Here is a 23567-nt window from a genome sequence, read left to right on the forward strand (position 1 = left end):
CAGAGACTCAGAGACGGGAGGACAGAGGCTTTGCGGGGGCCAGAGACGGGAGGACAGAGACTTTGCGGGGGCCAGAGACTCAGAGACGGGAGGACAGAGACTTTGCAGGGGCCAGAGGCTCAGAGACGGGAGGACAGAGGCTTTGCGGGGGCCAGAGACTCAGAGAGAGGCAGAGGAAGGTCCACTTTGGGGATGTGGTGTTGGGGGAACCGCTTTGCCCCAGCTCCTGCCTCCGACCCCCAGACTACGATGAAAGGAGCCACCTGCACGACGCCTTCACCCAGATGACCCACTCCCTGCAGGAGGTGGCCGCTGCCCAGGGTGAGTGGGGCGGGGCCGGCAGCGGTGGGAGATGTGGGCTTGGAGCCCCCAGGAGATGGATGTTTGTGCGGGGAAAGCCCAGAACTTGACAGTGATCTCGGAGGAGGTGACGCTTGGAAGCTGAGGGAGCTGGGCAGCCTTGTCGGGGAGAGGAGATGGGCAGGGGCTGGTGGAGACAGTGCAGAAGTAACTTAGAGTCTCAAGCCAGCTGGGATCAGGGAGATGTGCGTTCTGACCTCACTGTGTGGCTTGCCCTCTTCCTGGCTATGAGATTCTGGATGCATCACGGCCCCCCCGCCCCCCCTGGGCCTCAACTTACCCATCTGAGAGATGGGACAATCTCCTTGCCTCCCAGGGTGGCCTCAGAGCTCAGTGAGAGGCAGGGCTCCCCCAGTGAGACAGACTTCAGGGAAGAGATCTTCCTCTAGGATAAAACACACATGTTCCCTACAGTTAACAAAGTAATTCCACATTTTTGACATGTGAGGCTATTAGGGGGCCGGAAGACAGGTAGGAACAGGGAGAGAGAGGATGATTCAGGTGACAGCTGTGAAGGGAGACAGGCACATGTGACAGCCTTGGGGTGGGTGAGACACACACTCCAGAGAAACACATGCATGTGCCGGTGGGGAGGGACCTCAGGGCTGGGGCGACCCTTGCGGCCGAGGGGCAGCATGAGCAGTGATCGCAGCAGGCCACCGTGGTCACGTGACACAGGACCCCCCCCACCCCCATGCCCGCAGTGTGCTGGAGACTGGGGGTGGGAGCGCTCACTGCTTTGCAGCATAAACTGGCCACGTCAGTGGTCTGGGGGCTCTGCACTTATTTCTACATCTTAGCTGTTACTTCTTTCGCTTCCTGCTCTTACCACGGAGCTTCTTTGACAAAGATCCCTAAACATGAGGAGGTTCCCATCTATCCAGGGGGCGCCCGGGGGGTCCAGCATGGAGAAGACTTCAGCTGCGGATCCCCCACCCCCAAAGGGAGAGCTGAGGAACTCAGAGCTGACTGGGGAGGAGGGAGGAAGATTCCAGGAGATGCCTGTTCTCCCCGGTTTAGGCCAACTTGTCACACAAGGTTTTGAAAAGAGCAGAAACAAGTCCAGCTCTGAGTGTAGAAGACCCTGGCGAGGGCTGTGTGTGGGACCGACTGGAGCAGGGGAGAGAGTGGAGGCTGGGAGGCCTGGGTGGAGGCTGCTGTGAAGGAAGCCAGAGCTGGGGTGGGGATTGTGAAGGTGGAGAAGAGGGAATCGGGTAGAGAGAGTCAAGGGCAGGAGGGATGGGGCTTGGATCTGATGAGCTATTCAGGAAAAGGGGAAGAGGAGGATTAGGGGCCGTGTCCGTGGTCTGCCTTCATGCCTGAGGGGGCAGTGGGTCATCCCTGAGACCGGGAGCCTGGGAGGAAGAGCAGGGGTGGGGGCAGATGGCCAGCTGGGCGAGGATGTAATGACTGCGAGGGGCCTGGGGGACATCCAGGGTTCAGCTGGGAGTCAGGGAGACTTGACACTCAGTCCTGAAGGAGCAGGGCTGTGAGCCGGGGAAGGGCAGGGTCAGCTCTGCGTGTAGAAAGATCCTCTGGGGCCACATGGAGGACGGACTGGAGGGAGATTGGAGGCTGGAAGAAGCTGTTACTCCACAGATATTTATAGAATGTGCCAGGAACACCACCAGGGACACAGCTGTGACCAAAACTGCAAGCCACCTGCCCTCAGGTTGCTTATGTTGATTATTAAACATAACAAGTGAAATGCCATTGATGTCAGTTGGTGATCTGTGCTGTGGAGGAAAACAGAAGGGGAACAGAACGGGGTGGCCATTGGGGTGATCAGGAGAGTTGCAAATGAGAAGGTCCAATTGAGCAAAGACTGGAATGAGGGGACAGTGAGAGCCATGCAGATAACCTGGGGAGAGAGCTTCCAGGCAGAGGGGAGAGCCAGTGCAAAGGCCCTGGGGCCAGTGGTTCTCTAGGCCCACAGTGTATGTCAGACTCTCCTGGGAGCTTATTAAAATGCAGACTCCTGGGCCCCTCTCTCTGTTTCTGAGCAGTAGGTCTGAGGTGGGGCCCAGAAATGGACATTGCTAACAAGTTCCCAGGAGCTGCTGCTGCTGTTCTAGGGACACACTTTGAGAACCACTATGGTGGGCCCTTGGTCTGACTTTAGCCAAGGTGGCTCCTCTTTCCAGCTTGTACTCAATGACCATCACTTTAGCCAGTCTCTTCGGCTTTTGCTCTTGATATGGGGAAGCCATTGGAAGATTTTAAGGAAGGAGGGGGTCTGACTAAGGCCACGTGGGTCAAGGGCAGAAGCAGAGAGACCAGTGAGGTCAGTGGTGGCTCGGACCAGATGCGGTGGTTCAGGTGGGCCCAGACCAACCTGCCCCTTATATGGAAGATGCTGTGTTTCGTTTATATATTTTTTTGCTGGCCACGCAGTGTGGCATGCGGGATCTTAGTTCCCTGAACAGGGATCGAACCCGTGCCCCCTGCAGTGGAAGCTCAGAGTCTAAACCACTGGACCACCAGTGAAGTCCTGGCAGAGTTACTTGTTAATTATCTTCCTAAAGGATATCCTTGTATCAGCCCTATGAGGTGGAGTTTTATAGCCCCATTTTCCAGATGGGCAAGTTGGGGCTCAGCTAGACAGGGAGGATGGACCCAGGAGATGTCTGGACCAGACATATATGGGGTGAGGGGTATGGGGAGAATCGAGGATGACTCCCGGGTCTCTCCCAAATGGAGGACCTGAGAGATGGACATGCTGACTCAGAGTGGCTCCCGGTGGTGGCAGGTGACACTGTTAGTGTATATAAACCATGGAATGGATAATATGGTGTCAAGGAGGGCAGTGTATGTACCACAGGTAGTGGTCGCATGTGGAGGCTCTGGAGTTGGACCACCTGGGTTCATATCTAGCTATGTGACCTTGGGCTGCCTTCCTAACCTCTCTGTGCCTTGGTTTCCCCATCTCAAACTTGGGGATGGTAATACCAGTAGTTGACCCTTCTATGACACGGTGTGCCAGGCACCATTCCAAGCACTTAGAGACATTATCCCACATGGTCATTAAATGGTACCTGGCACATAGTTTGGAAGGGGAATGCTTTTATGTTGTATGACATTAAATCCTCCCCGCCAACCCTGTGAGGTAGACACCAATATTGTCCCCGTTTTATGAACGAGGAAACTGAGGATCAGGAAGGTTAAATACTTGGCCGAGGTCACATAGGCAGGAGGATGTGTGATGGCTAGCTCAGGTGTGCGACAGGTGTGCTTATCATTGGAAGAGACAGGACTCAAACCCAGATGATCAGAAACAGTTGAAGTTCCTAATGAAGCACCTCTTTTGGGGGAGACTTTATAACATCCACCCGCGCCCCCTTGTGGTTCAGTTGATATAGCCCCTGCCCCTTGGCCTCTCTGGTTATTTCACTCCATCCCTACTTTACTCCCATGCTTCTCCCCTGCCCCATGGCTGACTTGGTGTATCCCTTCCCCGTGAGTCATTTGATTTGGTCCACAGATATTCCTTAGATGCCTCCTCCAACATCCTGGCCTCTCATTTGAGCACCCAACTCGGACCACATCCTCCCGACCATCCTGCCATCTCCAGACCACATGCCTGCCTTGTGGCCAAGGAGAGACCACTAAGTCCTTGACCCCTCATTTTGAACCTGCTTCCTGGCTTCAGCACCCCCTCCAGCTTCTACCCAATGATCATCACTTCAGCCAGTCTCTTGCCAATATTCTCAATTCCCTTCTGTTTTGTATGGTTTTAAATTGCAGAGAAACCTGCAATGGCTTAAGTAAGCTAGAAGTTTATTTCTCCCATAAAAAATAAGTCTTGAGGTAGGCACTTAAGGCTAGTATGGCAGCTCCATTTTCCTGGGAACCCAAGCCCCTTCCAGCTTTCTGCCTTACCATCTTAGGGTATACCCCCTTATCCTCATGGTCCTTTATAACTGCTAGAGCGCCAGCCATCAAATCTAAGTTTCAGGCAACAGGATGGAGGAAGGGGAAGGGGTCAATAATATGTCACCATTTCTCTCTTAAGCCTGCTTTCTGTAACTCACACATGACATTTGCACTTAATCTCAAGGAGCAGAAGTTGGTCATATGATCACAGCTAAGTCACATGACCACAACTAGCTGCAAGGGAGGTTGGGAAATGCAGTCTTTTAGCTGAAGCCGGGAAGGGTGCTTTCTCAGCTAAAATGCAGTATTATGTTACTAAAGAGAAAATAGATATTTTGAAGCAACTGGCAATCCCTGTGTATTTGTTTGCTAGGGCTGCTGTAACAAAATACCACAGACCGGGTGGCTTAAATAACAGAAATTTATTTTTCACAATTTTGGAGGCTAGAAGTCCAAAATCAAGGAGTCAGTGTCAGCAGGGTTGGTTTCTTCTGAGGCCTCTCTCCTTGGCTTGTAGATGACTGGCTTCCCTCTGTGTCTGTGTCCAAATTTCCTATTCTTCTAAGGACATCAGTCATATTGGATTAAGGCCCACCCTAAAGACCTCATTTTAACCTAATTACCTCCTTAAGACTCTATCTCCAAGTACAGTTACATTCTGAAGGACTGGGGGTTAGGACTTCAACATATGAATTTGGGAGGGAGACAATTCAGCCCATAGGATCCTGCCACGTTTCTTGATTTCCAAAACCACCTCCACCTGTAAATCATTCCACCCATCCACTTTGAAAAAGCCCCAAAACATTATAGCTTGGAGGCCATTTCAGTGGTCAAAACTCAAACATCCATAAGGACAGAGAACATAAAAAGAGTGAGGGACTTCCCTGGTGGTTAGGACTCCACGCTTCCACTGCAGGGGGCACAGGTTCGATACCTGGTTGGGGAACTAAGATCCCACATGGTGCCATGTAGCATGGCCAAAAAAAAAAAAAATTAAAGAAGAGAAAGAAAAGAAAGGGAAAAAAAGGAGTGAAAGAGGGATAGAAATGAAGAGGCTGGGAGCTCTGTAAAAGTGGGTGTGTGCCCTGTCTGAAGGGGGAGGCTGCTACTACGCTCCAGCTGCCTCATGGAAATACAGTCCCTCTTACAGCTCTTCCAAGTTTCTTAAAGGGATGCCAAACATTTTATGTGACTTTTCCCAAATTTTATATGATGGCAACTGGTTCATTTTAAAAAACACTTTCCAGGCCAAATATAACACATCCAAAGGATGGATTGGGGTCACTGCCTCCAGCTGTGGTCTCCATTCCAGTTGGATCCTGGAATTCATTCTACACCTACTTATTTCTAAGACTCAGGGCCCTCTCCTGGGTTCTGAGGACATAGCACTAAGAGACAGACTTAAATGATCACTATGTATATATAAAATATGTATTTGCGGGCTTCCCTGGTGGCGCAGTGGTTGAGAGTCCGCCTGCCGATGCAGGGGACATGGGTTCGTGCCCCGGTCCGGGAAGATCCCACATGCCGCAGAGCGGCTGGGTCCGTGAGCCATGGCCGCTGGGCCTGCGCGTCCGGAGCCTGTGCTCCGCAACGGGAGAGGCCACAGCAGTGAGAGGCCCGCGTACCGGAAAAAAAAAAATGTATTTGCAAACTGGTGAGAGCTATAATGGAATGAATGCAGCACTATTAGAGACAAAAATAGGGGACTGGATTAGATTATACTTGTCAGGGAAAACCTCTAAGGAGGTGGCAAAATGTGTGACATGAAGGATGAGTAGGAGTAGGGGTAGAGATGTGCTGGAAACTGAAGGTGGCACGTGCAAAGGCCCTGAAGTGCTAGAGAATATGGTTCTTTTCATATTAGGGGAAATGAAAGGTGGGTATTAGGGATGGAGTAGAGAGGGAGAGTAAGCCAGACCATAGAGCCTCGTAGGCCTTGGAAGAAATGTGACCTTTATCCTCCCCTTTCCCCTCAACAAGATAACACAGATGATGCTGAGGGGTTCCATCAGAGAGGTTAGTCCAGAGTCAGCAGAAGGAAGGAGATTTGGGGATTTGTCAGCCTTTGGGGTAGACAGGGTAGGAGGATGTGGCATATACCAGAGACATGGTGGGGGTGGAGAGGGGTTGGGGGAGGGGCACAGGCACGATGACAGCGAGTCCTGTCAAGCTCGGCCAGTCTTCGGGAAGAGTCTTTACTACAAGGACTCCCTCTACCCTCCAGGGTCCTTTCGGGTTGCCTTTCCTCATGCCGCGGAGAAAATGCAGAAGGTTATATTACAGCTTAAAGAAGGTAAAATAGACCATCTCCTTCCCCCAGGCACAGACAATTAGAAAACCCCACTCCCGAGACCCCCATCTGCTCCCTTCAGCGCAAACCCCTGGCCCGATATCTGAGCCGAGCTTCCCTTGGTGGGTCACTCGGGACACAGCCTCTTCCTCTGCTTGGACCACTCTGGGTCCGGCCCCGCCCCTCCGACGGAAGGTTATCTCTAGCTGGGACGCTTCTTAGGACGGTCCTGTCCCAGATTAGCCCGGGCCTCTCCCTGTATCTCTGTGTCTGGCCCTGTGCACTCTGAAAGGTTTCCTTTCCAACCGGGCCGCTTTAGGGGCTACTTCCAGCCTGACCACACCTCTAACCGGGCCCCCTAGTTAGACTTTGTCCCCTCCGAGCATCGCCCAGGATCTAAGCCCGCCCCGTTTGACGGAATACACCGGAACTGGCCCTGCTTCCTTGGTGAGAGCAGCAGGCCTGCCGCCCTTTTCCCCCCACCCCGTCTTAGACGCTAGCAGCAGGCCTGTGCCTGACCTCTTAGTGGAATGCTGCAGGCCTGGCCCCGCCTACAGGTGGAATGCTGCAGGCTTGGCCCCGCCCCCTAGGTGGACCGCGTCAGGCCTGGCTCTGTCCTCTTGGAGGAATGCATCCGGCCCAGAAACGTTTCCTCTAGGGGAACTTCAGATGGGCACCTGCCGCGACTTCCAGGGTAGTAACGCTTGCTTTCTCTCCGCAGTCCAGGCCTGCATCCGTCCCTGCGGTAAGCACATCATTCAGAGCTCAGAATTGCGGGGGAAGCGGGGTGGTAGGGGTCGAAACCTGGGACAAATGGGAGAGGACGGGTGGGCCTCTGATCCGAAGGGGGCCAATACGAGCCCCGGGGAAAAGTAAGTAAACCAGGTATTGTTCACAAACCTCATAAAAGGCGGGTCCGAAAACCAAAGCAAACCAATAGGGATCCTAGAGGCTGGAGCGTGGTGAGAGCTGGCCAATGAGCACAGGGAAGGCGGGGCCCAGATTCTGTCTGGCAGGTAGAATCCAAGGTTAAATAGACCTTAAGGTGGCCGAAGGGACCCGGACTAGGGGAGGCAGATGGCGCCCAGATCCAGCGCTCCCGTCCCATAGGACTCCAGGAGGTCGCCCGGCGTTTCCGCTGCCGAGGATGCTACTCTACGGTCTGCGACCTCCCGTTAGACTGCCCAGGTGAGGGGCGTGACCTTGAAGGGCAAGAAACCTGAAAAACTGGAAGAGGGAGCTGAGTGCGGAGGGGGCGTGGTCTGGGGGCGGGGCCGGACGTGGGCGGGCCGAGGCGGTGATGAGGACTTGTCTTCAGTTCAGGACTTGACGGTGACTCGGGGTCATCAGGCTATGTTCTTTTGCACTGTGAACTTCCAGCTGCCTAAGGAAGAGATCACCTATTCCTGGAAGTTCGCAGGAGGAGGTGTGAGTTGGGGAGGGTCCAGCATGAAGACAGGAGGCGGGTTATGCTTTACTAGAGGATGGGGAGTCAGGATGCAGAGGGTGGGACTCGGTCTAGATTCAAACTTCGTGCAAGGGGAGGGTCTCGGCATTTAAGGGTAAGGGGCAAGCTCACAATGCAGAACCAGAGCTCAGGGGTGGGTTATCCGTAGTTTTCGGCGGGAGAGCAAATACTAGGCCCAAGAGGCGGAGTCAAGACTTAGGAGGCGGGCCTATGCGTGAAAGATCGGCGAATAAGAGCTGAGGGTGGGGCCAGGGCTCAGAAAGTCGTGGTCTAGCTCGGGGGCGGGGCTTTACGTTTTGGTTTGGCGAGTCGGGGCGGAGAGAATCTCTTCTGGGCTCGGGGCTGGGGGCCCTCCTCCTCTCGCCGCTCCAGCCCAAGCGTCCCGCAGCTCCGGACTCAGGACCTGTCCTACTTCCGAGAGATTCCGCGGGCCCGAGGATACCTGGCACGGATCCGGCCGGTGCAGCCCACGCACCGCGGGACCTTCTCTTGCGTGATCACACACGACCAGCGCCCCCTGGCGCGGCTCTACTTCTTTCTGAACGGTGCGAGCGGGGCGGAGCTGCGCGGCAGGGGCGGGGCTACGTGAGGGGTGGGGCTCGTGCCCGGCTGACGTGCGCGTCCCCGCAGTGACAGGTCCGCCACCGCGCGGGGAGACTGAGCTCCAGGTCTCTTTTCGGGAAGTGTTGCGCTGGACGCCACGGGAGGGGGAGATGGTCGAACCCTGGACGCCCAGCCTGGGCGAGCTGCTGGCCAGGCCCGAGGCTCTAACGCCGGGCAATCAGTGCCTACTCGCGGCCGCTGTGGGCTTAGCCTCAGCCAGTGCGACCGTGCTGGCGTGGTGAGTCCCTGGGACCCCAGAATCCCAGCATCTGGCTCTCCGTTCCCAGACCCAAGAGTCTGGGTCCCCAGCCCCTCCTCCCTCAGATCCAGAAGTCTGAGTCGCCAGACCCTCTTAGGAGTCCAGGCCCCCACCCCGTCCTTCCTCAGACCAGGAGTCATAACCCCCAACCCCTATTTTCTCAGATCTAAGAGTCCAAGCCCTATCACCCACCTTTGGGACCTAGGCTCCAGGACCCAGATTTCTGGTCCCCAGCCTCTCACACACACACACACACACACACACACACACACGAACATCTCCTTTTTTCCCCAGGATGTTCTTTCGATGGTACTGCAGCGGCGACTAACAAAGGTATCTTTTTTATCCTATTTCCATCCCTAAAATAAAGAATCTATTTCAGCTCTCTAGATTCTTTCATCTTCGAAGGTGGTCACTACTAACTTAGGAGGAAGAGTGGCACACCCCAAAGATCCCCAGGTGCCCATGCCCCCATAACGACGGTAATAGGCGCAGCTGTCGCAGTGCACGTCCTGTAATGAGGCTTTAGGTGCAAGCCCAGACCCCTCCCCGGATTTCTGGCAGCATCCTGGACATTTCCGCCTGCAGCAGTCACCCTTAAAGAGTCCTTGATATCGCCCTGAAAGCCTGTTCTTCCCCCCAGACTTTCTTGCTGTCATAAAGGGCACCATCATCCACCCAGCTGCTCAACCAGAAACCGAAGTTGCGTTTAATTCCTCCTCCACTTCCAATCTAGTTCCAAATCTCAGCCTTTTCAATTCCTAAATATCTCATGGAGATGCTCTCTCTCTGTGGTCCGCCACCGTCTCTTGTGTGGATCACTGCAGCAGCCAGTCCCCACTGGCCTCCCTGGCTCTGCTCAGCCTTGTGCCAGTGCAGTGCATTCTCCACAAAGCAGCCAGAGTGATTTTTTTTTTTTTTTTTTTGCTACTTTGGCTAAGGTTTTATTTATTTATTTATTTATTTATTTTTGCGGTACGCGGGCCTCTCACTGTTATGGCCTCTCCCGTTGCGGAGCACATGCTCCGGACGCACAGGCTCAGCGGCCATGGCTCACGGGCCCAGCCGCTCCGCGGCATGTGGGATCTTCCCGGACCGGGACACGAACCCGTGTCCCCTGCATCGGCAGGTGGACTCTCAACCACTGCGCCACCAGGGAAGCCCTAAGCTTTTATTTTTTTAAATTTTTATTAGACTGTAGTTGATTTACAATACTGTGTTCCTACTGTACAGCAAAGTGAATCAGTTATACATATACATATATCTACTCCTTTTTAGATTCTTTTCCCATACAGGTCATTAACAGAGTATTGAGTAGAGTTCCCTGTGCTATACAGTAGGTCCTTATTAGTTATCTATTTTATATATAGTAGTGTGTATATGTCAATCCCAATCTCTAGAGTGATATTTTGAAGTTTGTCAGATCAGGTCACTCCTCTGCTCAGAACCCTTCAGTGGCTCCCCATTGCCATTGGAACAAAATCCAGTTCCTTGCGAAGGCCTCCAAAGGCCCCCAAGGTTCTGGTTAACTTTGTCCCACCCCACTCTTCCCCCTTGATCTTTCTATCTTGCAGTTCCTCTGGCCTTTGCTCATTCGTTGTATTCATCATGATTCTTCTCATTCTCTCCAGGACCTGGGTACATACTAGTTTCTGCCTAGAATAATGTTCCCTTTTTTGTCTAGTTAACTCAGTTATGATTTCCCCTGAATGGCCTTTACATGCATTGACCCATTTAATCTCCAGGACAAGGCTGTGTGGGCGGACACTGTGTTTATGTGCCTGACTCCACCTCCCTCTCCTCCCCCTCTTTACTCTCTAGCCCCACTGGCCTTCTTTTTTTTGTCCCTTGAACATGCAAAGTTCAGTCCTGTCCCTGGGCCTTTGCACATGCTGTTCTTCCTACTTGAAATGACTTTACTCTGAACCTCACAAAGCCACCTCCCTCTCATTGCACAGGTCCCAGCTCAAATGTCACCTCTGACGACTCCCCTCCTCCCACATGACATCCCCCTATTTTATTTTATTTTTTATTTATTTATTTTTTTTTTGACTGTGCCATGAGGTTTGGTGGATCTTGGTTCCTGACCAGAGATCGAACCCGGGCCCTCAACAATGAAAGCACTGAGCCCTAACCACTGGATCACCAGGGAGTTCCCAACATCCCCCTATTTTAGCTTGTGCATTATACGTGTTCAGACCTAATGTAAACTTATTTTTTAATTTGGTTTTGTGTCTTCCCCACTTAAAAGGTAAGCTCCTTTATATTCTTATTCACCGATGTGTTCCCCTTCACTGATTCATTCAATCAGCAAATATTTACTGAGCGTTTACTATGTGCCAGGCATTTTCAAGGCACTGTAGACACAGCAATGAAGAAATCAGAACAGACAAAAATCTGCACCCTCATGGAGTTTAGATTCTCATCGATGGTCAAAAAATAGACAAGAAAATTATGTAAAAATGTGCACCAAGGCATATGATAATATATGTGATGGAGAAAATAAAGCAGGGAAACAGATAGGGGATGTTAGGGGGAGGAGGGTAGCAATAGGATCTTTGGATAAGGCCCCACCCAAGAAGGTGCCCCTAGAATAAAGACTTGAAGGGGATGAGGTATGACCTATGTGGATATATGTGTTAAGAGCGCTCCAGGCAAAAGAAACAGCAGGAGCAAAAGCCCTGAGGCAGGGGTGTGTCTGGTGTGTGGAAGAATAGCCAGGAGTTCAATCCACTGGGAGCAGGGCTTTAGGAAATGAGTATGCAGTGAGGTCAGAGAGAACACAGGGGACCAGTTCATGCAGGACCTTGGCCACCCTAAGCTCTTGATTTTCCTCCGTATGAGATCATGGCGGTTTTTGAGCCAAGGAATGTCATGATTTGATTTGATTGACATAGCTCCTGCATGGCTAACGGACCGTAGGGGGCAAGGGTGGAAGCAGAGGTCACTGTTAGGTGGTAGTCCAGGCATGAGGTAGCAACTTTAATCCAGGGAAGAGATGCAGCTCAGTGACAAAGCAGTGACAGTGAAGGTGAAGAGCGGTGGTCCTAGATCTGTCATGTAGGTAGAACCAGTGAGATCTGCTGACGGATCAGCATGTCGGATATGAAAGAAAAGACAAGGGTCAGGATCAATGGTCAGGACAGCAGCAATGTCCAGTAGAACTCTGCCCTGATGGAAACGTTCTAGACCTGTCCTGTCCAGTATGAAGCACCAGAATTGTGGCCAGTGCAACTGAGGAACTGAATTTCTAATCTTTAATAGTTTTCGTAATTTAAATCGTCCCACCTCTGTGACAACAGAAGTCATAGAGGCATGTGTCTGGGTATCCTTAACTAGGGATCACAGTCTCTTTGCTTAATTGACTAGGAGCTCCTGGAAGGCAAATTCTGCCTCTTAATTGCTTCTGTATTTGCAAACCTGGCAAAGTGTGTGGAATTCAATAGGAAATTGATAAATGTTTTTGTGGCCGATTGAATCAAAGAATGAATGAAATGAGATGATAGTGTCGGGTACATAGTAGGTGCTCTGTAAGTATCTGAATGAAGAGTTGAGAAATTCCACCCTCAAAACAACCCTGATCCATGGGACTCCTATCACTATGTTCCAAAGAGGGAGTCCAGGCTCCGAGGAAGGAGGGTATCCTGTCTAGTTTCAAACAGCTGGCACCCCAGATGGAGCCACGAATTCCCAGTTCTCAACCATTCAGCCCCCTTAATTCTCAAAAAAAAAATAAAGAAAAAGAAGACGAACGGAGGAGGTAGGCTCGGAAGAAAATAAATAAAATTATTATATCCTAATCACACAGTACAAATGGAGGTTAAATAAGAACAGGGAGAAATCGGGGGCCCCAGGACAGCATGTGGGGGCCCCTTCCCCCCGCCCCTAAAAACCCACACCCTGTTCAATAAATACCCCTCCCAAGAGACCCAGAGTTGCCAGCCCCCAAAGAGTCCAGGCTGAAGAGTCTTGGGTCGAGCCCCTCACTTCACAGAGGAGGGCAACTGAGGCCCAGAGGGTCACCCGGCAAGTTCGTGGTTCCGGGGACCCTGGTAGGTCTCCTCTGGCCGCCCCCGGACCCCCCTGAGCGGGCGCCCCGCGCACCTGGACTCACACCTGGACGCGGTAGCCCCCCGCTCGCCTCCGGCAGAGCCTCCGCACCCGCACCCAGTAGAAGGTCAGCATGATGGCCCAGTAGCCCACGTAGGCGCCGGCCCCCGCGGCCAGGTGGCGGGCCTCGGCCGCGCGGGAGGGGCCGCTCCAGTCGGCCCGGGCCTCGCGCACCACGCTGCGGACCAGCCCCCCGAGCAGCAGCAGCGCCCAGAGGGCCAGCGGCAGCACCGGGACGTAGTTGGCGGCCAGCTGGCGGCGGCCTGACGTGCCCCAGCCGCTCTGGTTCATGGTCGCCAGCGCCAGGAACTTGGCGGGCAGGAGGCCGCCCATGTAGAGGGGCGCGTAGAGCGAGAGCAGGAGCATCCGCAGGCAGCCCCGCAGCCAGGCCGCGAAGGCCGCCTTGGCCAGCGCCACGCCCTGCACGCACAGCAGCACCCAGAGCAGCGCCCACGGGCGGCCCGCGTAGAAGAGCCGGAGCACCGTGGCCGCCACGAAGAAGGGGAAGAGGCCCGAGACCACCGCCTCGTAGGTCATCCACGCGTGGTGCCGGTGCCACCAGAGCGCGTTGTACAGCCACTCGCGGAAGTACGACTTGGACCAGCGCGTCTGCTGGCTCAGCCAGCGCAGGAAGGATGAGGGCGTCTCCGAGTAGCAGCGGGACCGCGAGGTGTACCTGGACGGGTGGGAGGAGGCAGGGCCGTCAGCGCGGCTCTCCTTGGGGCCCCCGGACAGAGAGCGGGAGCCAGAAATGGCCATGGGGCAAGTTTTCTCGACCTCTGTGGGCCTCGGGGTTCTTGATGCCCACCTGCGTCCTTGGACTCTTTAATCAGTAGAAATTGATAAAAGGCCAGAGGAGAAATTCAGTAAGGCTTTACTGGGACTCCTGCTGCAAGTAACAGGTTCCCTGGCTCGCTGGGGGAAGGGGGAGGGGACACGGGGACGAGCTGGTCCCTTCCACGGGGTGAGGGTCGGGGCGGATCTGTGGGTGGGCTGGAGGGGGTAGCTTAGGTGGTCTGCCCAGCGCCTTGGTGGTGCCGTGGGCAGGGATCGTGCGCATGCGCAGGACCTTGCTTTTGCTCCCCACACCTCAGAAGTGGCGGTTGAGTTTGGGCCTTTTTGTATCTTGTTGTTCATAATTTGGCCCAACTGCATACGTGTGCAGTTATTTTTAGTCTCTTATAGTTTCTTTGTATTTTGTTGCTGGAGGAGAGGTTTGTTTAGGCGCAAGCACTGCAGTAAAGGGCCCCAGGTCTCAGGTCCCAGCCTGTCTCATTCTCCTGTGTAAAATGGGGTCAATAATGGTTCCTACCTAATAGATGAGGACTAAACGCTAAGTGCTTGGGACCAGTATATAGTACTTGCTCAGTAGATGATAACGACTACTACTATTTTTGTTATGACTAATCTAACTATTGGCATTACTATTATCACTGTGGCATTACTAATGCTATCACTAATCTATTACGAATACTATTCTTGGCAGGCACCATGGTGAGGAACAAGCCAGGCATGGTTCCTACCTAGGGTAACCCATGCGTTAGAGCTTCTCCATGGAACCATTAAGCTCCCTTCCAGTGGCTCTGCCAGACATTACTAATCAATCCCTCCCCGGTTTCCAGCCCAGCCCACGCAAAGCTAGAATCGCTTGTACGGAGCATCACCTTAGGTGGCCTCCAGCAGTCAGTTTGTTAGGAGGGGTCAAACTAGTCTATCCCCGCGGGCACTGTTTGACAGTGTCCAGTCTCCTTCCCCTGTGTCACTTGGCATCCTCAGTGGCCTCCCTGCTAATCCTCTTCCTCCCTGCAGTCTGTACTCAGAACAGCTGGAGGGATCCTGTTAGAGCAACATGCCACCCCTCTGCTCAAACCCCCTCCTCGTGGCTCCCTCATCTTAGTTCACAGTTCTTACTGTGGCGCACAAGCCTTTCATGCGTGGACACCTCCAGCCCCACCCCCGTGGACTCTCTGTCCTCTCCTGACACTCTCCCTTTCTGCACTATTTCCCGCCCATCCTTATCTTACCCTAATTTAACATTTCACTCCCTATCTGGAAACTTCCTGGCTTTATGTGTCACCTTCACGTGATCGTTATCTAATACACTATATGTTCTACTTACATATTTTATTTATTGTCTGTCTCCCCAATCAATGTAAGCATGAATTTGCATCTCTTTTGTTTGCTGCTGCATCCCCAGAGCTGAAAACATCGGCAGCACTTAAAGAATATTTGTCAAGTGAATGAATGCCTGGGTTCCCTTGGTATACCCCGAGTTGTCTCTGGTGCTGTCACTGAGTCGAACTTCATAGAAATCCCTTTCCCCTGAACTTCACTGGTCTAGCCCATACACCCACTGAGCCTCATTGAATCACGTCTCTTCTTCCTGAAGCACTTACTAGAGTTGAGGCACTCCCCTCCTCTCCCACTTGAATCTTCTCACTCCCTCTCTCACTAGTGAGATCCCACTCCATTGATCTCTTTCTCTCCCCACAGATTGGGGTGCTCTCTGTGGTAGAGCCATCTTGCCACATCTGAAGTTGTACCTTCTAGGTGGAATTCCTACCCTCACCTTGCCCTACTTAGAAGAGTCCACTTGGTCACATGGTTCAATGCAAATGCCCCTATGGTATCTTCCACTCTCCCCTAATGTCTCACTGGGTGTTGCTCCCTGATTCAACACAAATGCCACTTGTGCTCCATATGGCTTCTTTTCCTCTCCCCTAAAAGCTCACTTGAAATTTACTTTAGGTTTGGAGAGTTTCCAGCACACGCACACACACGTGTGGATACTCATTGGCCTCTGCACACACCCAAACACCCTGTCCCCTCGGCTTACTTGGTGGCATAGCCCATGCTAAGCATGCGGTTGGTGAGGTGACGGTCATCCCCAAAGGTGCAGTGGGTGCCCAGGAACTTCTGGTTGTACCAGGCCTCAAGGAACTGCTGGAGGAGGTTGTTCCTATATAGGCCTGGGTGGGGAAGGGGAGTACAGGAGCATCAGCCTCTACTGTTGCCAACACCATCCCCAGCCCTAGCTCCAAACCAACTCGTCTCCAATCCCAACCCCATCCTTAACCATCTTAATCCCATTCTCAACCTGTCTCCAGTGACAACTCCAGCCCCAGTCCTGTTCTCAACCTCAAATCCTTCCTCACCCCCACACCCATCCCAAACTTGCTCCAGTCCTGTTGCTGACCCACACCCACTTTGACTGCAAACCCATCCCCAATCTCACACCCATTCTCAGCCCCATCTGCTACCCATCCTCACCCAAAAACCCATCTCCAACCCTAAACCTGGCACCAACACTGTCCTTGACTCCAAACCCATCTCTTCTCCTTCCCCAAACCCTCCCCCTGCCCCAATCCCAATCCCCAACCACAGCCTTTCTCCAGCCCATTCCCAACACCAAAAGCCATCCCCACCTCCAACTTCCAATCTTATCCCTATCCCCAGTTCCTGCCCCAGCCCCATCTTTGTCCCCAATCTCAATCACATCTTCAATCCATTCTGGCTCCCCTTCTCCCTTCCCCCTCTGCCCCATCCATGGCCCTCCCAAGCCCTACGCCTGCTCACCTAGGGGACCACTGATGCAGGACACGCAGTGGAAGTAGCTCTGACAAGCCCGCTCCACGTTGAAGGCCACCCAGTACCGCAGGCTGCTTAGGAAGCTGACCCAGGAGTCCAGAGGGTTAAGGATCCGCACGTCGCCCCCAACAGCCCCTACCCCGGGGTCCTCGTCTAGCACCTGCACCAGCTCCAGCAGTGCCACAGGGTCCAGCCTCGTGTCTGAGTCACAGACCTGTCAGGTGGAAGGGACCAGGGTCAGCCGAGATCCCTGCATGGGGTTGGTAATTGAGGGGAGGGCACCAAGGGAAGGGGAGCAGCTGGGACACTCCGCAGCCAATCTGAACACAACTTTGAATTTTTTAGTCACTTTCTTTCTTTTTTTTTTTTTTTTTTTTTTGCGGTACGCGGGCCTCTCGCTGTCGTGGCCTCTCCCGTTGCGGAGCACAGGCTCCGGACACGCAGGCTCAGCAGGCACGGCTCACGGGCCCAGCCGCTCCGCGGCATGTGGGATCTTCCCGGACCGGGGCACGAACCCGTGTCCCCTCCATTGTCAGGCAGATTCTTAACCACTGCGCCACCAGGGAAGTCCTTCTCTTCCTGGTCTTGATGAGGCAAGCTGCCATGAGTTCTATGATGGCAAAGAAACAAATTCTGCCAACAAACACATGAGCTTGGAAGAGGTCCCTGAGCACTAGATAAAACCCAACTCCAGCTGACGTCATGACTGCAGCCTGATGATACCATGAACAGAGGATCCAGTTAAGCTTTGCCCAGACCCCTAACCCATGGAAACTCTGAGATAATAAATGTGTTTTGTTTCAAGCTGCCACCTGTGTGGAAATTTATTATGCAGCAATTAAAAAAAAATAAGGCAGTGCGTTAATGAATGAACCACTACATTGAATGGATGAATGAACGACAAAATGAACAAATAAATCTCTATATTGAATAGATAGGTAAATGGATGGGTAAATGAACAAGAGAATCTCAACACTGAATGAATGAAGAAGGGAAGAAACAGAATGAACCAATCTCTACATTTAATGGATAAGTGAATGAATATATGAATGAATGATTGCCATATTGGGTGGACAGATGGATGCATGAATGAATGAGTAAAAGAAAGAATTTCTACATTAGATGAAGAAAAGATGGAATCTCTGCATTGAATGAGTGAATAAATAAAGGAATGAATGATCTCTATATTGGCTGATTAGATGAATGAATGAGTGAAGAAAAAAAAGGACTACAATGAAAGAAGGAAAGGGAAGAGGGAGGGAGACATTCTATATAGAATGGATGAATGAATCTTTATGTTGAATGGATGGATAAATGGATGGATGAGTGAATGAGTGAGTTAAGGAAAGTCTCTGCATCAAATGGATAAATGAATGAAGACACGAGAGAAAGAAGGAAGAAATCTCTTCGTTGAATGGATAAATGAATGAATAAAATAAATCGGTGATCTCCCTATTGGATAGGTGGATAAATGGGCGTATGAATGATTGAGGGAAGGAAAGAATCTCTCCACTGAATGGGTGAATGAATAAAGGAAGGAAAGAAGAGGTTCATTCTAATCTCTAGATTGAATGAAGGATCCGAGGGAAGTGGGATTCGGGGTGTTAGGGCCACGGATGCGGTGCGTGCCTTCCACCCGAGTGCCTCGGGTGCCTTCCACTCACCTGCACGTAGTCCACCGAGTCGCCGAGCGCCTTGAAGGCGGTGTACATGACCTCGCGCTTGCCGCCCCAGCGCTGCGCCACGCACACGCACCTGCGCGTCCTCACCAGCGCCTCCACCGCCAGCCGCCCGGGATCCTCGGCCTCCACCTCCCGGTAGGCGCCCTCGCCCGCCGCGCCCGCCGCCGCAGGTTCCCACGGCTGGTGGTAGTTGCTGTCCCACACGTAGGTGGCGGGGTCCTCGTCGGCGAAGACCTCGCGGAACATGTCGACCATGTAGAGGTCCTCGGCGCGGTTGCCGTCCACCACCATGAGGATGCGCAGCCGCGCACGCGGGTACACGAGGGCGCGCGCGGACACCAGGCACTGGCGCAGGTACGCGGGGTCCTCCTGGTATGCGGAGATGGTCAGCGCCACGCTGCGCGCCGTGGCAGCGTCCGGAGGGCCCCGCGCCGCCGCCCGCCGCGCCGCCGCCGCCACCCGCCGGTGCTCCAGGTACGCGAAGAGGCTCTGCGCCACCAGGTGCACCGAGAGGAAGGCCCCGTAGAGGCCGAAGGCCAGGAGGCCGTAGCGATCCGAGGCCAGCGGCACGCCGGCGGCGTAAGCCCAGGTCATGAGGCCCAGGATGAGCAGCGCGAAGGCGATGGTCAGCACCCTCCGGGCCAGGCCGGAGCAGTGGCGGGCTGCAGGGCTGGGCTTGGGCACGTCCTGCCAGGGAGCGGAGAGAGGGGATAGGAAGGGGAAGAGGGTCCTGAAATGCCTCCAAGGGGAAAGAACCCCCTCCCTGGGTTTTGTTTCCAGGCCAGTGATAACATACCCTTTTCGTAAAGAAAATCCCCTGGGTACTGCAAAGTTATTTTCATTAACGAAAATAAATGTGGCAAACAGTTATCGAGGCTGAATGCCTGCTTCTATTGATTCTAATACATTTTTTTCACATTTTTAACAGCTTTTAAATCCACGAAGATTACACTCAGTGGAGTGTCACAGTTTAATTAACAAAGGTTTCCCGCCTCCTTCTTAGTGGCACAGAAAATAATGGTTCATCTCATAAAGGTTTCTCAGTGTTAAGATAATACTAGTAATACTAATATACATCTAAAAGAAGAGAATGCAATGTGATATGCGCCAGGCAGTGCTCTAAACCTTTTATAGGAACTAACTTATTTGAGTCCTCGCAACAGCCCTATAAGGTAGGTACTATGATTACCATCCCCATTTTACAGATGAGGCAACTGAGTCACACAGAGATGCAGCAACCTGCCCAAGGTCTGCCTGGAAAGCAGAGAAGCCAAGTTTTTTGTTTGTTGCATTTTAAAAAATTGTTATTGCAGTATAGTTGACTTACAGTGTTGTGTTAATTTCTGCTGTACAGCAGTGATTCAGTTAAACGTATATATTCTTTTTCATATGCTTTTCCATTATAATTTATCACAGGATATTGAATATAGTTCCCTGTGCTATACAGGAAGACCTTGTTGTTTATCCATTCTATATAGAATAGTTTGCATCTGCTAATCCCAAACTCCCAATCCTTCCCTCCTCCCCCTTGGCAACCACAAGTCTGTCAGAGAAGCCAAGATTTGAACCCTAAGAATCCAATCACTAAACCACAACCTTATATACTGGCTTTACTCCTCAGGAGCGCCCCGGGGCACAGATAGTGTTTCCTGCTGCCACCATACAGATGGCAAAACTGAGGATTGATTAGCCAGGAGGAGTGGCTGGCAGGGCCAGGTGTCCAGTACATGTGGCTGGTACAGCTCAGAATCAAAGGGGAGGAGGTGCCTCTGTTTTCTCATCTGTAAAATGGGGGTTTAGCCCCTTCCATGTGCCAAGCACTGCTCCATGGGAGGTAGCTACTGTTACCCCCTCCTGTTACAAGTAAGGAAACTGAGGCACCAGGAGGTGTATTCTCTCGTCCAAGGTCACTAGGCTCCACCGTCCTCTATGCTAAACCGCCTCCTCTGTCACCAGTTCCCATCTCTTGGGCTTATGGTGAGTTAAATGAATCACTAAGCTATAGAGCTGCGCTGTCCAATAAGGGACCCACCAGCCACATGTGGCTACAGGACGCTTGAAATGTAACCCGTACCACTGAGGAACTGAATTTTTAATTTTATTCGATTTAAGTGTTTAAATTTAGATAATGATCCTTAATTCAGTTATTGGAAAGCTTTTATGCCTGTTTGGAACAAGTAGGGTCTGTGAAGCTTCTTTTTCAACTAAATTTTACAAAATCTAAAAATACAGTTCAAGTATCTCCAGTGAAAATATAGCATCTTCATGAGATGGGCCACACATCTGGATTATGAAGCCTGAACGTGGGGAAAAAAAGAAAGTAAAGTATCCCGTTCATATTTTTGCGTTGATTACATACTGAAATGATAATATTTTTGATATATAGTGAGGGTCGGCATACTATGGCCTCCTTTTTCACTACGGCCCCGCAAGCTAAGATTAGTTTTTATGTTTTTAGAAGGTTGAAAAAAGTGAAAAGAAGAAAAATACTTTGTGGCACACGAAGATTTTATGAATATACACACTATTATGTGTAAAATAAACAACAAGGACCTACTGTATAGCACAGGGAAGTATACCCAATATTTTGTAATAACTTATATGGGAAAAGAATCTGTAAAAAAATATACATATATATAACTGAATTACACTGCTGTACACCTGAAACTAAGAGGACATTGTCAATCAACTATACTTCAATAAAAATAAAGAAATAAAGAGAATTATATGAAATTCAAATGTCAGCGTCCTTACACCGTATTATTGGCACACCACGCTCGTCTGATTACATATTGTACACAGCTTGATTTCTCACTATGCCAAAGTGGAGTAGTTACAATACTCAATGGTATGGCCCTCAAAACCCCAAATATTGACTGTCTGGCCTGGTACTGAAAAAGTTTGCCGACTCCTGATAGCTTGGGTTAAAGAAAATGTTATTATTAAAATTAATTGCACCCGTTTCTTTTTCTCTTTTTAGTGTGGTTACTAGAAAATTTTAAATTATGTATGTGGCTTATATTATGTTTCTCTCTAGGGCGGAGCTAAGGTACAGCTTTTAGCCTGGTTCTAGTAACCGGTCAGTATTAGCAAGTATTATTTCTTCTGGAATCCTCCTTCTCTGTCTCTGCCTGAGTTTCTGGGGGTGGCCCAATTCATGCTGGGGATCAGCGAGATGGCTGGGTACCTGGAGGGTTCTAAACCCGACAACAGTCATGATAACACGTGTCGGCTATGGACGCACAACTCCACACGTATACTCACACATGATGAGAGACACACAGAGCGTGCCCCCATAGGAAAACACTCATGTTCTGAAAGATGACTCCAGACACCTGCCCTTAGAATTTAGTGATCCTGAAACTAACCGACATCAGCCCCCCTCCACCACCACTGACAGCCACACAGGTGAACTCCAGGACACACGCCCTTCAGCAGGAAGGAAAAACACCAGGAAGAGATGCCCAGGCGGCAACCAACACACAGACACCCACCTGTGGGTCTGGAGCGATGGGGCAGATGCAAATTTCAGAAAAAAATAGTAACCGTTGAGACTGAACCATATGAAATTGCTATTTTCACCAGTCAAAAGAGACCGGAGATTGGCGACTTCATTTGGCTCAACTTCATGTTTACTGAACACCTGAAAGTAAAACCCAGAGCCCCGTGTCAAGCAAAGACAGCTCTCCTCTCCCTTTCCTGGGTACACAGACGTGCACGGATTCATAGCCAGGTCGACACCGTCAGGCCACATCTGACACGCGTACAGGCGGGATGGCACACACTCACAGGGTCGCTGTCCGGCACAGGAGCACACGCGAGCTCCCCAGCACTGGCGGTTCCCCGCACAGCCGCAGTCACACACACACGCACTCACACACACACCTGTCTCATCGCTGTGGGTCCGGCGGGCCTCTCTCCTCTCCTGATGGCTGCTCCCCGAGTCTCTCTGCTGCCCGAGAGCTGGGGGGTGATTTGAAGAGAAGCGCGGGCGGGGGCGGGAGGAGGGGCTGACGTCAGGGCTGAGCTGGGCCAGGGGCCCTGAGGTCACGGCGGAGAGTCAGGCAGCCCCACCCGCTTCCCGCTGCCACCCGCGCCGCGCCAGGCCTCCCTTCCCAGCGCCCCCATCCTCGCCGCCCTTCTCTCTCCCGCTGAGCCCCCCCATCGCACCCCCTCCTTTCCCCGTCTCTCCCCTCGATTTCTTCTCCTCTCTCTGCTCTCGTCTCTCCCTCCACTTCTGGATTTCTCTCCATCACTTTCTTTCTCCCCACCTCCCTCTTACTCTCACGACCTCTCTTTCCTCCTCTCTCCCGCGTGGCTGTCTCTTTCCCCCTCTCCCAGACCTCCTCGCCTCCCCCCTTCTCCTCCACCTCAGTCTCTGCACACACTGCCCCTCCCGTCGGATCCTCAGAATCCGTCTGGGATTGGGTTCCCCGGGGACTGGTGGCGGCCACTGGCAGATGCAATCAAATGCATACACGTGAGTGCTTGCGGGTGTGACTGTGTGTGCGCTGGCCTGGGAGGCCTTCTGTCTGGAACTGGAGCTGTGAGTGAACGTCTGAACGTTCAGTGCCTAATTGATTCGGGCCCACGTGCGTGTGCTTGTGTGTGTGTGTGCGCGCGCCCGTGGCACAAGCGCGTGCATAGGTGCCAGGGTCTGGGACATTGGGATTTGTCTCCTCAGAGCCTCCAGGGTAAACTCAGAGTTGTTGGTCAGCTGCCCCCAGGGAGCCTGGGAAACTGAGTCAGAGCAAAAGAAGTGGCCTTGCTCAGAGACCAAAGAGACAGGGGTGCTGGGGTGTCCGAGTCCCCAGCTCCTCAGGACTAGAAGACTCAGTGATAAATGTCATTGTTTCCATGCCCTTTTTTTCATGATTTAAAGAAAAAAAAATCTCTGTATCTAGTTTTTTCTCTCTGCTCCTCTTAGTATGAACTGATGACGTCTGTCTCTCTCCCTGTGTCTGTGACTCTGATTATGTATTTCTGTACCTGACCATCTCCTCTCTCTTTGTCTCTGTCTTTCTCTGAGTCTATCATTTTGTCTCTGTCTCCCTGGCTTCGTTTCTCTGTCCATCTCCCTGTCTGGTTCTTTCTTTCTGTGTTCCAGTCTCTCTCCTTGGCTTCCATTTCTACCTGCTTCCTTCTGGGTTTGTGTCTGTCTCTAAACTTCTGACTCTCCATCTCCTCACTTTCTTGTTCTGTGTCCCTCTTTCTTTCTCTCTCTGACTTTTTCATCCTTTTTCTCTCTTTTCTCTCTTCCTTCCTCTGTGTTTCTCTGCCTGTGTCTCTCTTTGTATACTTCTATCTCCTTCTTTCTGTTTCTATCTGTAT

General features: G+C 52.0%; 2 protein-coding genes across 5 annotated transcripts in view; one reads left to right on the forward strand and one right to left on the reverse strand.

Moving 5' to 3' along the window:
- SPACA6 (sperm acrosome associated 6) overlaps positions 1-9752 on the forward strand; it is a 10349-nt gene extending 597 nt beyond the window's left edge. The window contains exons 2-9 of one of the 4 annotated variants that reach the window (XM_029239389.1): positions 53-321; positions 6461-6529; positions 7248-7271; positions 7637-7714; positions 7845-7954; positions 8383-8539; positions 8631-8835; positions 9151-9752. In XM_029239389.1, the coding sequence (XP_029095222.1) occupies positions 53-321; positions 6461-6529; positions 7248-7271; positions 7637-7714; positions 7845-7954; positions 8383-8539; positions 8631-8835; positions 9151-9184 (946 nt within the window). In that variant the 3' untranslated portion in view covers positions 9185-9752. Of the gene's footprint in view, positions 1-52; positions 322-6460; positions 6530-7247; positions 7272-7636; positions 7715-7844; positions 7955-8382; positions 8540-8624; positions 8836-9150 lie in introns of all 4 variants that reach the window. The other 3 variants (XM_029239382.1, XM_029239403.1, XM_029239396.1) reach the window with 3 other exon arrangements.
- A 2876-nt stretch (positions 9753-12628) lies between these two features.
- On the reverse strand, positions 12629-22182 carry HAS1 (hyaluronan synthase 1). Its single transcript, XM_029239347.1, has 5 exons — positions 22122-22182; positions 18219-18923; positions 16543-16768; positions 15803-15935; positions 12629-13642 (listed from the first exon to the last, which is right to left on the reverse strand). The coding sequence occupies exons 1-5, from the start codon at positions 22128-22130 to the stop codon at positions 12967-12969; spliced, it is 1749 nt and encodes a 582-aa protein (XP_029095180.1). The 5' UTR covers positions 22131-22182; the 3' UTR covers positions 12629-12966.
- Between the last annotated feature and the right edge of the window lie 1385 nt (positions 22183-23567).

The sequence above is a fragment of the Monodon monoceros genome, unplaced genomic scaffold, assembly GCF_005190385.1.
Source record: "Monodon monoceros isolate NGI ecotype Baffin Bay Population unplaced genomic scaffold, NGI_Narwhal_1 Super_Scaffold_10, whole genome shotgun sequence".
NCBI classification, from domain to species: domain Eukaryota; kingdom Metazoa; phylum Chordata; class Mammalia; order Artiodactyla; family Monodontidae; genus Monodon; species Monodon monoceros.